At 41.5% G+C, this 17,898-nt stretch overlaps 1 protein-coding gene across 2 annotated transcripts in view; it reads left to right on the forward strand.

Moving 5' to 3' along the window:
* Positions 1 to 8,038, forward strand: part of rerg (RAS-like, estrogen-regulated, growth inhibitor) — a 39,101-nt gene extending 31,063 nt beyond the window's left edge. For both annotated transcript variants that reach the window (XM_080421801.1, XM_080421802.1), the window contains 2 exons: positions 2,703 to 2,776; positions 6,076 to 8,038. In XM_080421801.1, the coding sequence (XP_080277927.1) occupies positions 2,703 to 2,776; positions 6,076 to 6,486 (485 nt within the window). In that variant the 3' untranslated portion in view covers positions 6,487 to 8,038. The remainder of the gene's footprint in view (positions 1 to 2,702; positions 2,777 to 6,075) is intronic.
* Positions 8,039 to 17,898: the final 9,860 nt, after the last annotated feature.

Below are 17,898 nucleotides of genomic sequence, written 5' to 3' on the forward strand. Positions count from 1 at the left end.
TTTGTGCTACGTTAGTCCACCCCCTACAGGGAGGCTTTGATCATGTGCAGTGTACCAGTTTATACCGTCAAGAAAGCGGATGACTTAACTTTGAAGATCAAGCCCTGTGAACAAAATAAGGCTTTTGTTCGTCTGACCAAATCTCCTTCTATGACTGGCCTGAGTCTCTGTAACCAGGGCTTAACCAGACTCGATCTAAACGCATGCGTGCAAAGCTACTTTGCAGTGTTGATTTCGTCGACTAAAACTATGACAAAAATTTTTCACAGACTACCTTTTTTCACTGAAAACTAAATTAAAACTAAATTAAAACTAAGCTACGATGACTAAAACTAAGACTAAATATATTGACAATTTCATCAACAAATAAAAACTAGACTGAAATGTTAGTGAGGGACTAGTGGAGAAGAGATCCAGTAGAACTGACAAGTCGTTTTATGTTTGGTTGGGCTCGGGTGTTGCGCTCTGAAAATAGCAGATCTACAAGCTCACAACGCGTCGCAGCACTTTAGAAAATTGATTTTGTGGGCATCCGAGTGGTGCAGGGGTAAAGTTCCTGCCCATCACCATGGAGACTATAGGGTTCGATTCCTCCGCAGTGCCTCCAGCTTGGCAGGGTCCTCCAAGGAACACAAATAGACCAATTATTTGTTTACCAACATTGAGACCCCGGACCACTGGTTGAGAACCCCTGGTGTAGACAACACTCTCCCTAACACCAAACAGTAGGGGTTGGCAGTGACAGGGACTTTAAAAAAACACGTAGGGAATTGGCAATGACTACATTAAGGTGAAAATGTATTTATTTATTGTTGATACAATTATCTATAACCGCTGGTTGGTTTGTTGCTGGTTGGTTTTGTTGCTGGTACTGATGAGTGAAATAGGAGCATAATGCATACAGTTATCCTAATCATTTGTTCTAGTGTAGTGGATAGGTAACTCAAATTACTTCACGTTTATGATCGTGCCTTTGAGAATACCTCATAAACAGGGCTATTTTATACACACACAATACTCATTCACACACACATTATTGCATTATCCTTGACCTCAAACTAGAACCAGGAGGATGCTATTATTTGTGCCTCAATAGGAAACATGTGCGCTATGTAAAGCCTGTTTATTTTTCCTTACATAATTTACATTTGCACTACACAACAACAACAAGCCATAGGAATACATTTGAAACTGAAAAGGCGCAGTTGTTCAAACTCTTTATCGAGTTCTGTGTTCCTAGAAAAAGCCATAATAAGCACTGGGACACATGGAGCTTCTTAAACAGTAAAATCCTGAGTGTTAATTTAACCCTGAAAACAGTAAATTAACACATTTAGCTGTGTGCCAGCTTTTATTAGGTGCATACACACTCCACAAATAAACCCTAAGTGGGGTTTCTCTTGTACAGTTTTTTGATGCTATGGATTATGATATACAGTAGGCCTACTGTGCTGTAGTAGCCCTATTCATTTTCATAGGTGTAGGTGAAGGGGGTAAGACCTTGGTTAATTGTTTTTATTCCTCCCTTCCAGCCTATAATAAACTGGCTCTGAATTAAGCAGGGATTCTTAAATGAAACATAGTCGTAGTCAATGGGCAAAACATGCCAGACCATCCTTTTAGAGCAGTAGGCCTCGAGGGCAGCCATTGACAAATAAGCCTCCATTTCCAGTTTAAAGACACATGGGTCGGCTATATGACACTTTCTCTTTCTTCCCCCTGGTGTGTAAACAGTTTCCAAGCATTGAGGGATGAATTACTAGCTGCCAGGAAAATGACTGGTCTTGTTCTTGTGTAAGAGCCGTAGATAGGTTAGGACAGGAGGGTTAAATCATCTCACTGTCCACCCAGTTTGTACCAAACACAGAGGTGGGGCTCTGGGGGGGGTGCAGGCAGCTGATGGAATGATGGCTCCTGAAATAGGCTCTCTCTTGGGCCTTTGGGTGTGAGGCGCTAATCCTCAGAGACCTGCTTCAAGCCTCCAGCTAAAAGACTATAAATCTACGCCGCTCTCTCTGCCTCAGGCTTCCCATGAACTGTCACAGATGGCAGGGGGATCGATTTATGTCCCAGAGAGGTGAGTTAACAACACGCAGAGCTAGGGGCCCTGGTAGGTCTTCACTACCTTTTAGAGATGCTAGTTTCACAGACACCGCACGGCTTGTTGAGGAATGGCTGCAGAACATGGCCATGAGTTTACATGCTGGAACAGCAGGCAAGGATAGATTCAGAAATTTCGTTTTTTTTCAAACCGAAATCTGTCTTTACAAGGAGGCTTGAATTCAGGCAGCTTTTGTGCTCTCTGTGAGGTGTGTACACAGATGGGATTTTTTTTTAAAGAGGGCAATCTAGCTAATTACCCCCTAGCTGTCCTGTCCAGGGTGAAAACAATAGGGGTCACGACCTGAGTTCACACCTGTGTTCCTGTGTCCAGGTGTAAGCAACTCGTATCCTGCTGTTAAAACGGCTCAGAGGTTAAAGGTCAGGCCATTTCAACGTAGCAGGAATCACTTACGACCAGCTTGGTCAAACTGTTGGAATAACTGACATTTTAGAAACCCAAATACTGAAACAACAAAACTGTTCCAAAACAACAGCAAATATTTACATAATTGAGGTGTAGTTTTATTTCTAGCCGTGGTCACTATATAAAAACAAAAAATATATATATTTATAATAAATGTTTTTTTGGACTGTTGCAGAATCGACATATCGCCATCAAGCAAACATTGACGATGAGATTGTAAGCATGGAGATACTGGACACTGCAGGGCAGGTAAGCACAGCTGCATTCAAACATGTGTAAGCCTCAATCCCAGAGAATTAAAAAAATTACACAAACCAGTCGTGTTACACACAGTTTTTTTGTTTTTTTAACTGTTGTTTGTGTACTCACACAACGCACACAACACACACACACACAACGCAAATATTACGTGTCGATAAAGCAACCTTGTTATCTGAAACGAGGTCAATTTCTCACTGTGAATGAAGGCGTGTATGAATGAGGCATCAGCTTCACTCTATGAATAGTTTTGATGCGAAATACTCCCAGCAAGTTTCGTATCATTCATTGGTCACACAGAGACGTTTAGACTATTTCCCTGTGCTGACCCCTGTTTGTATTGTCAGCCGTAGCAGAGCTGGATGCTTCTCGTTTTGTGCTAAATTGGTAGCAGTGTATGAGCCATGAGGGAACACCTAGTGTTAAGGCCCGCAGCCTAAGATGAAATGATGACTGCGGCTGCCACAGAGCGTAGGTGTTCCGCAGGCGGCAGTCAATTTCCACAGCAGCACTTCCAGTCAAGTCATCCCTCTCTCATTACATTGTATTCTATTTTTGAGCTTGCATTAAGAATAGAAGGGGCTTGAGTGTTTCCAGACATGGCCATCCGAGGGCCGAGCACTGATCTAGTACCGTAACGTTCTGACTGTGGTTACATATGTACACGTCTCAAAGTTGAATTAACACAGAGGAGGATTTTACGGTGTGGAAAACAAAACAAAAGTGACGACGCTACAAACATGAACCCCCAAATTGGATTAAGACCGAGTACCAATGCTATCTTGATTTATGGAGAGTGGAGTCGTCTTTGCAGCTCATAAATTCCAGGTTCAAAAGTCGGTCAGGTATACAGATGTCAAACATAACTTTGTGTTACGTTGTGGAATGCAGCTTTTTTTCCCTCTTTTTTTTTAACTCGTTATTCCTCTGCCAATAACTATGAGCTCAGACTCCCTCAGCCTCCCTCCAGTCAGGTTTTAGATTTAAAGTTCCGACACACGACCAGTTAAACCCTGTTACCTCCAGACTGGCTGCTTCAACATGATCATATTAAAAGCAGCTGCTTAAGATTTCACACCATTCAGGTGGTTAGAGGTTTTCTTTAACCCTTTAAGACCGAGAACGCATCTGTGTCATTTTAATCTTTGTTTCTGGGGATTCTGCAAATGTCTTCTAAATCCTAACAAAAATAAAAAAAAATATGTTGCTATAATCAGTGGTTTTCAAACTATTTCATGTCAAGGACCCCCAAAAATGATATGAATTTTGGCCGCGGACCCCCATCTCAAAATATTTTGTTCCAGGGACCCACCCCCCCACCCCCCCAGAAGTTGTAACAGAGTTAAAAATGGATATTCAAAGATTTGCACACATTTTCACGGTAAAAAAAAAAAAAAGCTGATCTACAAGCTCATGCCGCGCTACGAGCTTGTATATCTGCTATTTGTGAATAGCCAAAGAAATCTTAAGATGACACAGATGCGTTCTCGGTCTGAAAGGGTTAAACTCGTGGCTTTACCAGGTATGAGAGGGAGAAGGGGGACAGGCTTTTCTGAGACAAGAATTTATAGCAAATCACAACTCAGTGGAAAAATGTACAAAGGAATGATGGCATCTCTACCAAGTTAGCAGTCCCTCAACAATAACAACAGCCTGGACATCTTGACTTGTTTATCGATTTAAGCGCCATTCCCACTGGGCACGATAAGGGCACGATAACTATAAAGATATCTATAACTATATCGTTCACCATTGTATTTTTTTCCACTTGTCTCGATTTTTAAAACTATATTTTTTATAGTTATAGTTACAGTTATAGTGCTCAGTGTGAATGGCCCTTAACGCTTTTTAATGATACCTACTTATTTACCAATGAACAGTTTAAATAATAAATACTTAAAGGTCCTTAGATCACGCCTAGCAATTAAGGGTGATCGGGTATCGCTGGCCACGCTCCTAGACTCTGGAATGCCCTACTGTACCTGAGGCCTATCCAACCAGCTGATTCTGTATCGTCTTTTAAATCCCCTCTAAAAGACTGTTCAGAAAAGCCTCTCCGTAAATCACCTTATGGTGCATTATCTCTTGAATCTCTCTTGGTTTTCATTCTTGTTGTTTTAGCTCTTTGTATTTGTTACCATGCACTTTTAAATTGTGTGATTTATTTGTATTCAATTGTATCCAGTTTTGTGAAGCACTTTGTAACTTCCGTTTAAAAAGTGCAATACAGGGGCGCCCGCTGGCCTAGCGGCCCAGTCGCATACCACTTACGCTGGTAATCCAGCTCGACAGTTGCCTCGATCTCCAGGCTTTTATTTTCCTTCGCGTTTTGCTCAAAAATAAGAGCCTGGACCAGCCTGTTGACGTTCCTGGCATAGGAAGTGGTTCATTTCCCCAACCAACCAAGAGTGCAGTGGGCGTCACTCCAAATGTTGTGACGTCAGGGCTCTCTCAATGCTGCACATTGGGGGAGGAGGAAGGGCATGGGGCGGGGCGGGGGCTGACGGACAGATCGGTGAACCAATGGGATCTCACAGAATTTGTTCTCTGGAGATTTTGAACCCGGCCCTCTAGACCAGATATCAGACGCGCTAGGTCAGCCTAGCTTGACAGCGTGTCGCGAGTTCGACTCCCGATCTTTGTACAAGATTTGTACTTGTTTACCAATCAACAGGGTATAATGATAACTAATAGCTCACTGGGTCTTTTGCAGTGGTGGAAAGTGCATTTACTTAAGTACGGTACTTAAGTAAAAAAATTAGCTATTTGTACTTTACTTGTGTATTTCCAATTTCCAATACTTTTACTCCACTACATCTCAGAGGCAAATATTGTACTTTTACTCCACTACAATTATTTGAAAACTTTAGTGACTAGTTACTTTGTAGATTTTGATTATTAATACAAAACATACACTACCCACTTCAGCCCTACATGTACATTTCGGCCATTTGAAAATAGCCGATCTACAAGCTCACATGCGACGCATTGTGAGCTTGTAGATCGGCTATTTACAAAGGATTTTTATACATTTGAAAACTTGTGAAATTGGACATCCTGCATAATGAGTACATTATACTTTTGGTACTTTAATTGCATTTTGATGCCAATACTTCTGTACTTTTACTCAAGTCAATTTTGAATTCCGGACTTTTACTTGTAACAGAGTATTTCTATATTGCAGTATTGATACTTTTACTTAAGTACTCTTAAGTATCTGAGTACTTTTTCCACCACTGTATCATGAGACACACACACGTCTTTCTGTGTCTGCTCTTACCTTTTTATAGGAAGACATCCAGCAGCGGGAGGGTCACATGCGCTGGGGCGACGGCTTCGTCATCGTCTACGACATCACGGACCGGGGCAGCTTCGAGGAGCTGGCGCCGCTGAGGAGCCTCCTGGAGGAGGTGAAGAAGCCCAAGAACGTGCCTGTGGTCCTGGTGGGCAACAAGGCCGACCTGGACCACGTCAGACAGGTCGGCACGGAGGAGGGAGAGCGACTGGCGGCCGAGATGGCCTGCGCCTTCTACGAGTGTTCGGCGTGCGCCGACGAGGGCGGCGCCGTGGCGGAGGCCTTCCACGAGCTGTGCCGCGAGGTGAGGCGCCGCAAAGCCGTCCAGGGCAAGACCAGACGCCGGAGTTCCACCACGCACGTCAAGCAGGCCATCAACAAGATGCTGACCAAGATCAGCAGCTAGGGGGGGACACACACACGCGCCATCGTCCTTTGAGCAGCGGAAGAACAAAGATAGATAATATAAATGTTTTCAAAAATGATGTTTAGAACAATTTATTGGCTCCAGATTACATTACATTACATTACATTACAGTCATTTAGCAGACGCTTTGATCCAAAGCGACTTACAATAAGTGCATTCAAAATGGTAAATGGTGCATTTATATAGCGCTTTGCATAGATTGTGCATTACATTCACCCATTCACACACACATTCATACACCGATGGCGAAGGAAACCATGCAAGGCACCAACCTGCTCATCGGGAGCAATTAGGGGTTCAGCGTCTTGCTCGAGGACACTTCGCCACTAGCTCTGGGGGAGCCCGGGTTCGAACTGGGAACCTCACTGTTTCCATCCGGCCAGCTCTACTCGCAACTCTACCCCTGAGCCACTGCCGCCAGATGGATTCATTGACATGGGAAAGAGTTACATTCCGGTCATTTTCCAACGCAAAGGTCACAAGCACAAAGTTTGCTCCTTCCAAACATTATGGCCTTTGGGGGAGTGAAAGGATTTGGGAGCCAACCAGGACAACTGCTTGTCAAAATGTTTGGCCTGATTCTGTGCATTATTAGTCTGGGAACCTGTGAAAAACTAGGTGATTTATTTCTTAGTGATTTGCAGGGGGTGTCTGTTGCATTTCTTACACCATCAATGTCAATAAATCAACCAAAATGCAGTCTAAATATGATGCATGCTCACTGCACTATAACGCATGCAAGAATCCAAACTTCATTTATCACTGACGGCAGACAAATGAGTTGTAGTTTCTTCGCTGTGGCTTTGTTTGTAGGGGAATGCTTTGATATGCTTCAGGCGTGTGTACTTGTTCTCTGCAGAGCTGTGGTCGAGAATTGATTTGTCGAGGCATAAACAGAATTAATTATTGTTGCATTATATCTTTGTGCTGTCAGAAAATCTGTTAGCCGTCCACTTATGTGTGGACCCTAGAGAAATGCCATGAGCTGGGATGCTTGGCCATCAGTACACTATGATTCATCCAATTAATTAAAAGTTCTACCTTGTTTTGGTGTCATCAAACAATGTCCCCCACAGACTCTGGCTCCAACAGAAGACCATGCCTGACCATCTTTGTCCAGGACATGGCTCAAGCTTATCTCTTTTTCATCAAGGAACAAAGATAAATAGTGAGACCAATATGGCGAGGATTATGAATCAATGTGTTCACTGTGTTATGTTAAGGCTATGGAGGGAAATATTCGCAATCCATCATACACACCGTATCATACACATTCCAGAGATGTTCTTTACTGATGTTAACATACCTTTAATACTGTAAACTACCGATGAAATATTGCCTTAACCACTGTTGTGTTCTAGGCGTGTACAGAGTCCCAAAGGCAGAGGACTGTAGCTGTTAAAATGAGATTATTTCTGTTATTCTGTAGGCCTTGTGTAGCCTACCTGACCTGTCTCTGACTCTGTAATTGTGGCGGATGAAAGAAAGCAGCTGTACACTTGTAATTAAAGAAACAAAATACATCATACTATCCAATGAATGTTTTTTTGAGGAGTCAAATGTCATCAAGATTCAAAGATGTTATTGGTCACATGCTTGAGTAATGAATTAAATGCTAGTGTGGCAGTCTGGCAGACTCCGGTCACTCCGCCATACTGTGCTATTAACAATGTCCAACATATGGGCCTAAAAAGGCATACAAGTTACAGAATAAATACAAGTAAAGTACTAAGTAGTATTAAGTAATAAAGTGTAGAGAATTTAAGTAAACTTGACAAGTGTACAGTCATTGCTGTAGTGCAGGGATCACCACCATGAAAGCTTATGGTGGACATTTTCTCAAAATCAGCTTTTTGCCGCGGCCGCGCGCGTATGTGTCCTGTGCGCGCGTCCCTGTCCAAAAGATATGGCCAATAATTTTACCAGAAACCATACACAGAGGATAGGGAAGGCTATCATTTGACCAGGCCCCAATTTTTCTGCGTCTGCTCTTACCTTATAGGAAGACATGCAGCAGCAGGAGGGTCACATGAGCTGGGGCCCCAAATATTCGGATACAATATTATGTATCCGAATATTTTCAAAAAGCACTGAAATGTTAAAACTAGCGTTTCTAAGATAGGAGGAGTATGGATCCCAAGGTCGTCAGTTCGATCCCTGCTTTGACCAAAAGTAACCTGACACTAACAAGTGCTCATGCTGTGTTTTAGTGAACCGGTGACCTTCTGCTTGCCAGACAACTCTCTACCCACTAAGCCACGGCCGCCTCTAAAATTCTGTTTCAGCTTCACCCGGCTGATGGCTGCTCAGATGGTCATTAGTGGCTGAGTGCCTTGCTCAGGGACACTTCGACAAATCGACACATACAGTATATTGGGCGGGCCGGGGGGAGAACCGGTGACGTTCTGATTACCAGATGCCTCTGACCACTCAGATATGGCCCCCATCATGACCTCCATGAAGTTCAACGTAAACCCTTAGAGCAGGGGGGTCTTCAGCGTTTTCAGGCCAAGGACCCCCTAGCTGAGAGAGAGATGAAGCAGGGACCCCCTCTATATTGTATAAAATTGTGTTTCAGATAAACCTTTTCTGCTCTTTTTTCCCTCTACACCTATAACTCTTTGCCAAAAATAGCAGATCAACAACGCCTCGCGCTGCGAGGCGTTGTGAGCTTATAGATCTGCTATTTTTGGCTAAAGTTCTCCTCAGAAAAGGGATGCTAGGGTTCACTTGGTTAATGTAAAAAAGTAATAATCCTATCACACAAAGATTTGGCGGACCCCCTGTAGTAACTCTGAGGACCCCCTAGGGGTCCCGGACCCCCTGTTGAAGACCCCTGCCTTAGAGGTAAAACCAATGTTCATATTGCAGGACTGATGTGAAGGCTTACAGTCAACTACAGAAATGCAACATCTCACCATGGTGTGTGCTCTCGTGCGTTTAACATGGGGGTCTCTGACGAGCAGAAAAGCAACTGTCCATTTCCCATCTAGTTTGCTTCCAGCTATTTCTGCAGATTTTCAAATGGCGTAACCATATTAGGCACTTTCTGTAAATTGTTTTTTTTTATTTCCAATGGGTTCCTGAGGCTCATAACTGTACTGTAGCTGCAGGGAGAGAATAGCAATTAATCTATTTTATTCTGTTTGGGTGGTACACAGAGGCGAGGCCAGGCCATCTGGGCAGAGAATTACAGGAGAAAAATGTCCCAAAATAACTCGGAGAAAGAACCACAGCAGCCCCAGGGCTCGTCCCTGACCAGTATACGACTCAGACGAGGGTTCTGTCTGACTTTATGTCAATAAAATGAAAATAGCACCATGTTTGATTTATATCTCTCTCAAAAACACATACTGGTTGATGTCTTAAGCTGTATAGAGTCCTGTGGGTATTCAGGATTCTATGAGAATAACTAACTATGCCAGTGACTCCAAATACTGTACAAAATATCCCTCTGGCCCGGTGACAAGTAATCCCAATGGTGTTTATTTCACATGGAGGGAAGTGCTGACAAGTATCCCATTCCCATGATGCTCACAGACAACGATTTGCGCGTACTCGCTAACATCTGAGCATGCATACATGGCAGTATGACGATGTCTGTTGTCACCTGAGCTCTCTGAACAAGTCAAATGGCTATAAACTGCAATCATGTTGAACACAAACACAGCTTTAGATCTGGTAAAACTATCCAGTGTATCCATTTTGGCGACTAAAACTATGACGAAAAATGTTTGTCGACTACCTTTTTTCACTGACGAAAACGAAATAAAAACGAAATAAAAACTAAGCTATGACGACTAAAACTAAGACTAAATATATTGACAATTTTCGTCAACAAATAAAAACTAGATTAAAATGTTAGTGAGGGACTAGTGGAGAAGAGATACAGTAGAACTAAAAGACAAGTCATTTTATGCTCAGGTGTTGCGCTCTGAAAATAGCAGATCTACAAGCTCACAACGCGTCGCGCTGTAGATTGGCTATTTTCGGCATGCAACCAAGTGTAAAATCAGCCATTACGACGCCATCAAGGCACCGCCAAAATACATTTTAGTCGACTAAATCAACTGTAGATTTAGTCGACTATAATCTTATGATATTTAGTCGACTAAAACTAGACAAAAACTAAAACATTTCAGATGACTAAAATATGACTAAAACTAAATGGAATTTTATTCAAAAGACTGACTAAAACTGAATCAAAATTTGCTGTCAAAATCAACACAACACAGATTCTTTGAATAAATTCATTTTGCCTACAGATGGCAATTTGCTCTTGGTGTTTTTCCTGGTAAGGCTGGCAGCCAGGCAGGTGGGCGGTTTATTATTTGCACATCACCCTTCGGGGACACGGCTCCCCACTAGCGCCGCGGTGACCTCCTGCTGTGCTTACCCGAGGTCTCCAGTACGCTCCCAGGAGTCGAAGCCGCAGGCAGCACATAGTCTCTGGCAGGGAATGACTGCAGAATCTTTATGCATGTTGGCACACACATGGGCGAGAGTGCAAACACAGATTTGCACTCACGTGCACCCTATACACTCATATCTCCAAACTGGCTTACACTGTGGCTACCTACCCATGAACTGTTTAAATCAATTACACATTACACATCTACTGGTTTTCAATCGTGCACTACAGCACTGTGCACGGCCGCTCTTGTGTGATAGATTGTTCAGCTTAACACTGAACGTTCATTGATCATCTCTCTGGTGATGCGGCAGTGATATATTCAGAAATAAGGGTTACAGGGCAAAAAAAATCTTTCCCATCTCCCCTAGCACAAGCAGGGGTCCCATACATCCTGTTTAGATGTGCATCCATGAGGAAAAGAACCTTGCAGTTCTTTCAGTGCCCTCATTCCTGCCATAAATAACCATTGAAAAGCATTACAGCAGACATTACAAGGACTACAGTGAAAACAGTATAGCCAACACTTTTTCATGGTGACAGACCATGGAGGAAATCAATGAGAATCAATCGTTAGATTCTACTTGAGTGCGTGAGAGGGCAAGGAGACACGGTGTGGATGTATTCTTGAGAAACTTTCCCTTATGAGAAGATGAAAAAAACAAAGGAAAACATTTTGGATCTGTTATCTGTAGGGGAGGAAATGAAGGAACGACGTGGAGGGCCAAAGTTCTCTCAGTAAACACTCTCCTGGAGACCAAGCCTCTACCATTTTTCAGCTCATGCTAAAATGAACACTCTCCCGCGAGAGGCATGGCAACACAGAGCCCGCTGACAAGCTGTTTAAAATAAGGCCCATACGGCATGATGAACATCTTCTCAACTGGTAATTAGTACAGTAAACAAACCATTCATAGTTGAGGGCGAGGCAGCTATAGGACCACAGACATGTTATTTAGCTGTTAAACATGATAGACGGCACAAGCTCTCACAAAAAAACATCACCGATGTCAGTGTTCCAAGCCCTCAAAAAAAATAAACCACATTCTTGTCGTTACTTCCTACTGTTCATCTTTCCATTCCCCCCTTGCTCTATGAAGCATTGCAGTTACCATGACAACCAAGGCCTCTCCCTGTTGTAAAGAATATGCACACACACACACACACGCACACGCACACACACACACACACACACACACACACAGTAACTCCTGTATACATTTATATAGCCTACTGTATACAGAGATACACACTCGTGTATAATGAGTACGGCATTCATTGATATAGCCAATTGTATACAGAGATACACACTCACGTACAGTACAATGAGTAGTATTCATTTATATAGCCTATTGCAGTGCTTCTCAAACTTGTTCATGCCAGGGACCCCCAAATTGATATATATTTGGGCCGAGGACCCCCATCTGAAAATATGTTGTGCCAGGGACTCCCAGAAGCACAGATTTGTGTTAAAATGTTCGCGTTAAAATAAATATATTCAAAGATTTGCACGAATCTTCAACATTTTTCAAAAATAGCAGATCTACAAGCTCATAGCGTGGCACTCGGTGCCGCGCAATGAGCTTGTATATCTGCTAATTTTGAATAGCCAAAGTATAAAAGGTTACAATTATTGTGATGCTATTCACACATTTTGCTGGGGACCCCCTGGAACCCACTCATGGACCCCTGGGGGTCCCCGTACGCCACTTTGAGAACCAATGGCCTATTGTACAGAGAGAGGCTGGGAGAAATACACTGACAGACTGAGAGAGCAGACACCTTGTACTGTATGTATTTTTGAGTGCCGCTATTATTATGACTAATTATGGCGGTCTTTTATAGACTGTAGCTGAGCACTCACAGCCAATGAGGCAATCAGAGGAAGGGCACTTGCAGCTTCACATCCTAACGCACACACACACACACACACACACACACACACACACACACACACACACACACACAGTGATGGAAGAGGTACTCACATGTTTTTTACTTAAGTAAAAGTATCAATACGAAGTCCCGTATTCAAAATGTACTTGAGTAAAAGAACAAAAGTATCGGCATCAAAATATACTTAAAGTACCAAAAGTAAAAGTACTCATTGTGCAGAATGTCCCATTTCACAAGTTAAAAAAAAACCTTTGAAAATAGCCGATCTACAAGCTCACAATGAGTCGCATTGCGATGCATTGTGAGCTTGTAGATCAGTTATTTTCAAATGGCTGAAATATATAGAGGGCTGAAGTGTTAGTGTGTTTTGTAATAATAATGAAAATCTACAAAAGTAACTAGTAACTAAAGTTTTCAAATAATTGTAGTGGAGTAAAAGTACAATATTTGCTTCTGAGATGTAGTGGAGTAGAAGTAAAAGTATTGGACTATTGGAAATACTCCAGTAAAGTAATAATACCTCAAAAGTGCACTTAAGTACAGTACTTGAGTAAATGTACTTTAATTTACACCACTGCACTCGCACACACACACACACACACACACACACACACACACACACACACACACACACACACACACACACACAGAGTAGTGTGACTCGACAAAGCCCTCAGTTCCCACTGCCACAATCATTCATTCATTCATTCAACACATGAATCAGAAAACAAGTTAGATATTAACTTCATATCTAGGCTCTCATGTTTGAAACCCGTCAATCATCATCATCATCCTGTTGACAGACAGCTTATCAACCAGGCTCATCATAGAGCAGAATGACTGTTTCCTATGAAAGATTGTTTGCATCTTTTTCTCCTTCTTGTTGTTGTTGTTTTCAGATAAAGAACTTTGATAGCAAGCATCCAGATCCGGGAGTTGCGTTTGAATCCCACGGCAATGCTGCAAGAAACATTGTTTTGATAGCAGTAGAGTTAAGAGTTAAAGCCCATATTTTAAAATGATGGTGCATTGGCAAATCACCTTTGCCAAACACACACACACTTGTGCTCACGCACGTGCAGTGGTGTAAAGTAACTAAGTACATTTACTCAAGTACCGTACTTATAAGTACAATTTTTAGGTATTTGTTTTACTTTACTGGAGTATTTCCAATTTTCTGTACTTTTACTCCACTACAATTATTTGAAAACTATAGGACTTTACTTTTTAGATTTAGATTATTATCACAAAACATACATTACCCTATAGGCCTACACCTTTCAGCCACTTGAAAATAGCCGATCTACAAGCTCACAATGTGTCACAATGCCACGCATTAGTGAGCTTGTAAATCTGCTATTTTCAAAAGATTTTTATACATTTAAAAACTTGAAATGTATGGGACATTCTGCATAATGAGTAGCCTACTTTCTACTTTTGGTAGGCCTACTTCAAGACAAGTACATTTGGATTGCTTTGTACTTTTACCTGACTTTTACTTGTAACAGAGCATTTCTGCATTGCGGTATTGATACTGTTACTTAAGTAAAACATTTTAGTACTTTTTCCACCACTGTCTATGAGACATTTATTATAATGGGGAATATATGGAATAAACAGAAACTTAATGGATTTGTTTTGTTTTAGGGGACAGCGTCCCCTAGTGGCTGACACTACAGATGATGCAGTTTAACAACACCTAATGCATGGTGCATTGATAATAACTTATACCTTATACTTATACCTTTAAAAAGGTTTTTTAACTGTCCCGATTTTGTTTTTCTGCACTCATACCTGAATATCACAGAGTACGTACTTGCTGGGAAGCTTGTCTGCCACTTACTGGCATAGGGGACTAAAAACAGGCAGGGACCTGTGGCAGATGGGAGACTAGATATAAGCCTATACCCATCTAGACTAGAGAATGCAAGTGTAAGGTCATATCATATCAGCAGAGCTGATTACCATCAAGGGCCTGGTGGTGTTTTGGAATGTAACACATTCCACAAGCAAATATCAACCTGTACGTGAAGTACGTGACACAGGGCCCAGGTTGGAAGTGCATGGGTACACAGTACGTGCATCTGGATCATAGACAGGCATTTTATTATTACACAGCTGAAAGCAATATTTTCTGGGTTTTAACTTTTAAGGGTTCTCTGAACGTGTTTAATATCACATCTCAGACATTAGTGTTTAATGGTTGGATCACCTTTCATTTGATTTCACACTGAAAGTTGGCTGCGGGATGAAGGCCATTATTTTGACTTATCCAGATTACTGAGAAGAAAGAATCCAAATGATTTAACTCTGGGGTGACCTCATGTTGGTTGCCAGTCAGCTCTCAGAGACAGAACTTGTGCCAGGTGGCATAAAATACAGAGGTAATCCAAGTTGAAGGGATTTGGGGGTTGTCACTACATATTCCTAAAGTTGCGTGCATAACTTCTAAAGGAGGCCACGAGTCTAGCTCTCATGACCATAAATGGAGAAAAAAAAGTGTGGATTACTTATAGAAAATGGAATGCACACATTTAGTCAATAATAAAAGTCATTACTTTTAATACCAGAATTCTGTTTTCAGACAAAAGAACCAAGTACTGCGATCAAATAAATACAATGAATTACAGAAACACACATAATAATGTATCACACTTCTTACAAATAAGCAGCCACACAATAAGGTTACATAACAACATAATTACGCACCTGAGGCACACAGGGGGGCTGTTCTTCATGCCACACCGACACAAATATACAGAAAAGTAACATTAAAACGCTTACATTTCCATACAAGACCATCCACCATTCAGCAGACATTCATCAAGAGAGGGAGAACATGGTGGTGGACTGATCGGCAAATAAACTTGAGGACCCGTGCATTAATGACAAGTTTGATCCTTAACAGATGCCGTTACAGTACTATAGCTATTTTTTCAGGATTATTTAGTGCCAAACCACTCTGGCTGCATATTTAAATGAACAGCTAATATATGGAATGAATTAACCCTAGGATTTGTGGTGCTTGGGTTTTGGCGACTTGACCATACTGAATCATATTCACAAAAAACAAAAATTATTGAATGTATTGCCTTTTCTCAAGCTAACTGGCTGATGTCATATAAACATAAATAAACACAGGCAGATGGCATAGTATATATATATTAAAAAAAAACATGAATATAAGGTGATGGACAGTCATTTTCAGATGATTTTCAACAGCAGAGCTTGTGGGACTTGAGGTAGTTACTATAGTTTACTTTTACTGTTCAATTCCAATTATCTTTTGCTGTGTGGAAAACAGTAATCTCTCAAGAACAGATTCTGCTCTGCGTTGGAGATAGTACAAACAGCAGACCAGAGGGCGCTGTTTTTCCTTCTCATTTGGTTCTGGGTTCCCAGATTGGGAAAACAGTGACTCTTTGACCCATTGAGACCGGGAACGCATCTGTGTGTCATTTTAAGATTTCTTTGGGCTATTAAACAAGGGAACCAGGAGACCTGGTACTGCCAGACCCCTAGTGGTTGAAAGATCAGAGCACTACGTCACGCTAACCTTGGCCAATCAAAAAGAGGACAGAAGACGGACCTCTTTTATGCCCATGTATGGACGAAAGCGTTTGGAGAGGGGGACCGACAAAGCCTCATGTAGGCCCGACCCCCTGGGTCTGGCAAAAATAGCAGATATACAAGCTCATAGCGCGGCACCGAGTGCCGCGCCATGAGCTTGTAGATCTGCAATTTCTTTTGCACATTTTTGCAAATCTTTGAATATATTTATTTTTTAAGGCGAACATTTGTAACTCAAATCTTTGCTTCTGGGGGATTCTACAAATGTCTTCTAAATCTTCTTCTAACTAAAAAAAACAAACATTGCTATAATCAGTGGTTCCTAAACTTTTTCATGTCAAGGACCACCCAAAAAGATATGTATTTGGCTGCGGACCCCCCCATCTCAAAGTATTTAGTTCCAGGGACCCCCCAGAAGCAAAGATTTGATTAACAAATATTTGCTTAAAAAAAATTATATACATTCAAAGATTTGCGCACATTTTCAAGTTTCTTCCAAAAATAGCAGATCTGCAAGCTCATAGCGTGCTATGAGCTTGTAGATCTGCTATTTTTTGAATAGCCCAAAGAAATCAAAAAATGACTTTTGACTTCTTTCCCGGTCTTAATGGGTTAAGCTACAGGAGCCAAAACGAGATTTCCATTTTCCCTAATTACCAGCTCTTTGACAGGTGGGTAAATAAATGTCACAATGCAATCATCTGGCCAAAGACCAAACCGATGGACATACTGTATTATGGCTGTTTGGTGGGTGGTTTACACTCTACTTTTATGCGGTTGAATAGACACACAGTGATATATCAGTATCATCACAGCCATTATTATTACATGGCACATAATGGATGGCAAATCCTCAAGTTTTCATTATGGCTTTTCACATTGCAATAGTGGCAGGCATCTTTACACAGAAAGACAAAGCAATAAATACAGCTTGAATTGTTCTTTACAGCAAAATGCAAAATTTGGTCCATTTGTACACAGTGCCAAAGGTAAACGAGAAGACCTTTTAAAAAAGTGCTCCATGACAATAATAACACATCTAAAATATAAAGTCATACTGTATGAGAGTCGTTGCTTAACATCGTCTGCGAAATTGATTTAAACTTTATTATTGATTTGAATTTATTTTTGTCAATGTATCAAGCTATATGCAATTTCAGCTCGTCGTGTACAGTAAGTACGTTTAATTTGACCGAATATTGACCGTGTTATGGTGGGAACAGAGCACTCCGTCTGACACAACGAGTGTTTACCCATTCAATCCAGGGACGCATCTGTGTCATTTTTATGATTTCTTTGGCTATTCAAAAATAGCAGATCTACAAGCTCATAGTGCGGCACCGAGTGCCACGCTATTCAAAGATTTTCACACATTTTTTAGATGTGTGCAAAAAAAGATTAAAAAAAAATTAGCAGATCTACAAGCTCATAGCACGGCACTCGGTGCGCACTATGAGCTTGTATATCTGCTATTTTTGAATAGCCCAAAGAAATTTTAAAATGACACACAGATG

This window comes from Gymnoscopelus braueri (genome assembly GCF_963280865.1).
Source record: "Gymnoscopelus braueri genome assembly, chromosome: 23".
Classification (NCBI taxonomy): Eukaryota; Metazoa; Chordata; class Actinopteri; order Myctophiformes; family Myctophidae; genus Gymnoscopelus; species Gymnoscopelus braueri.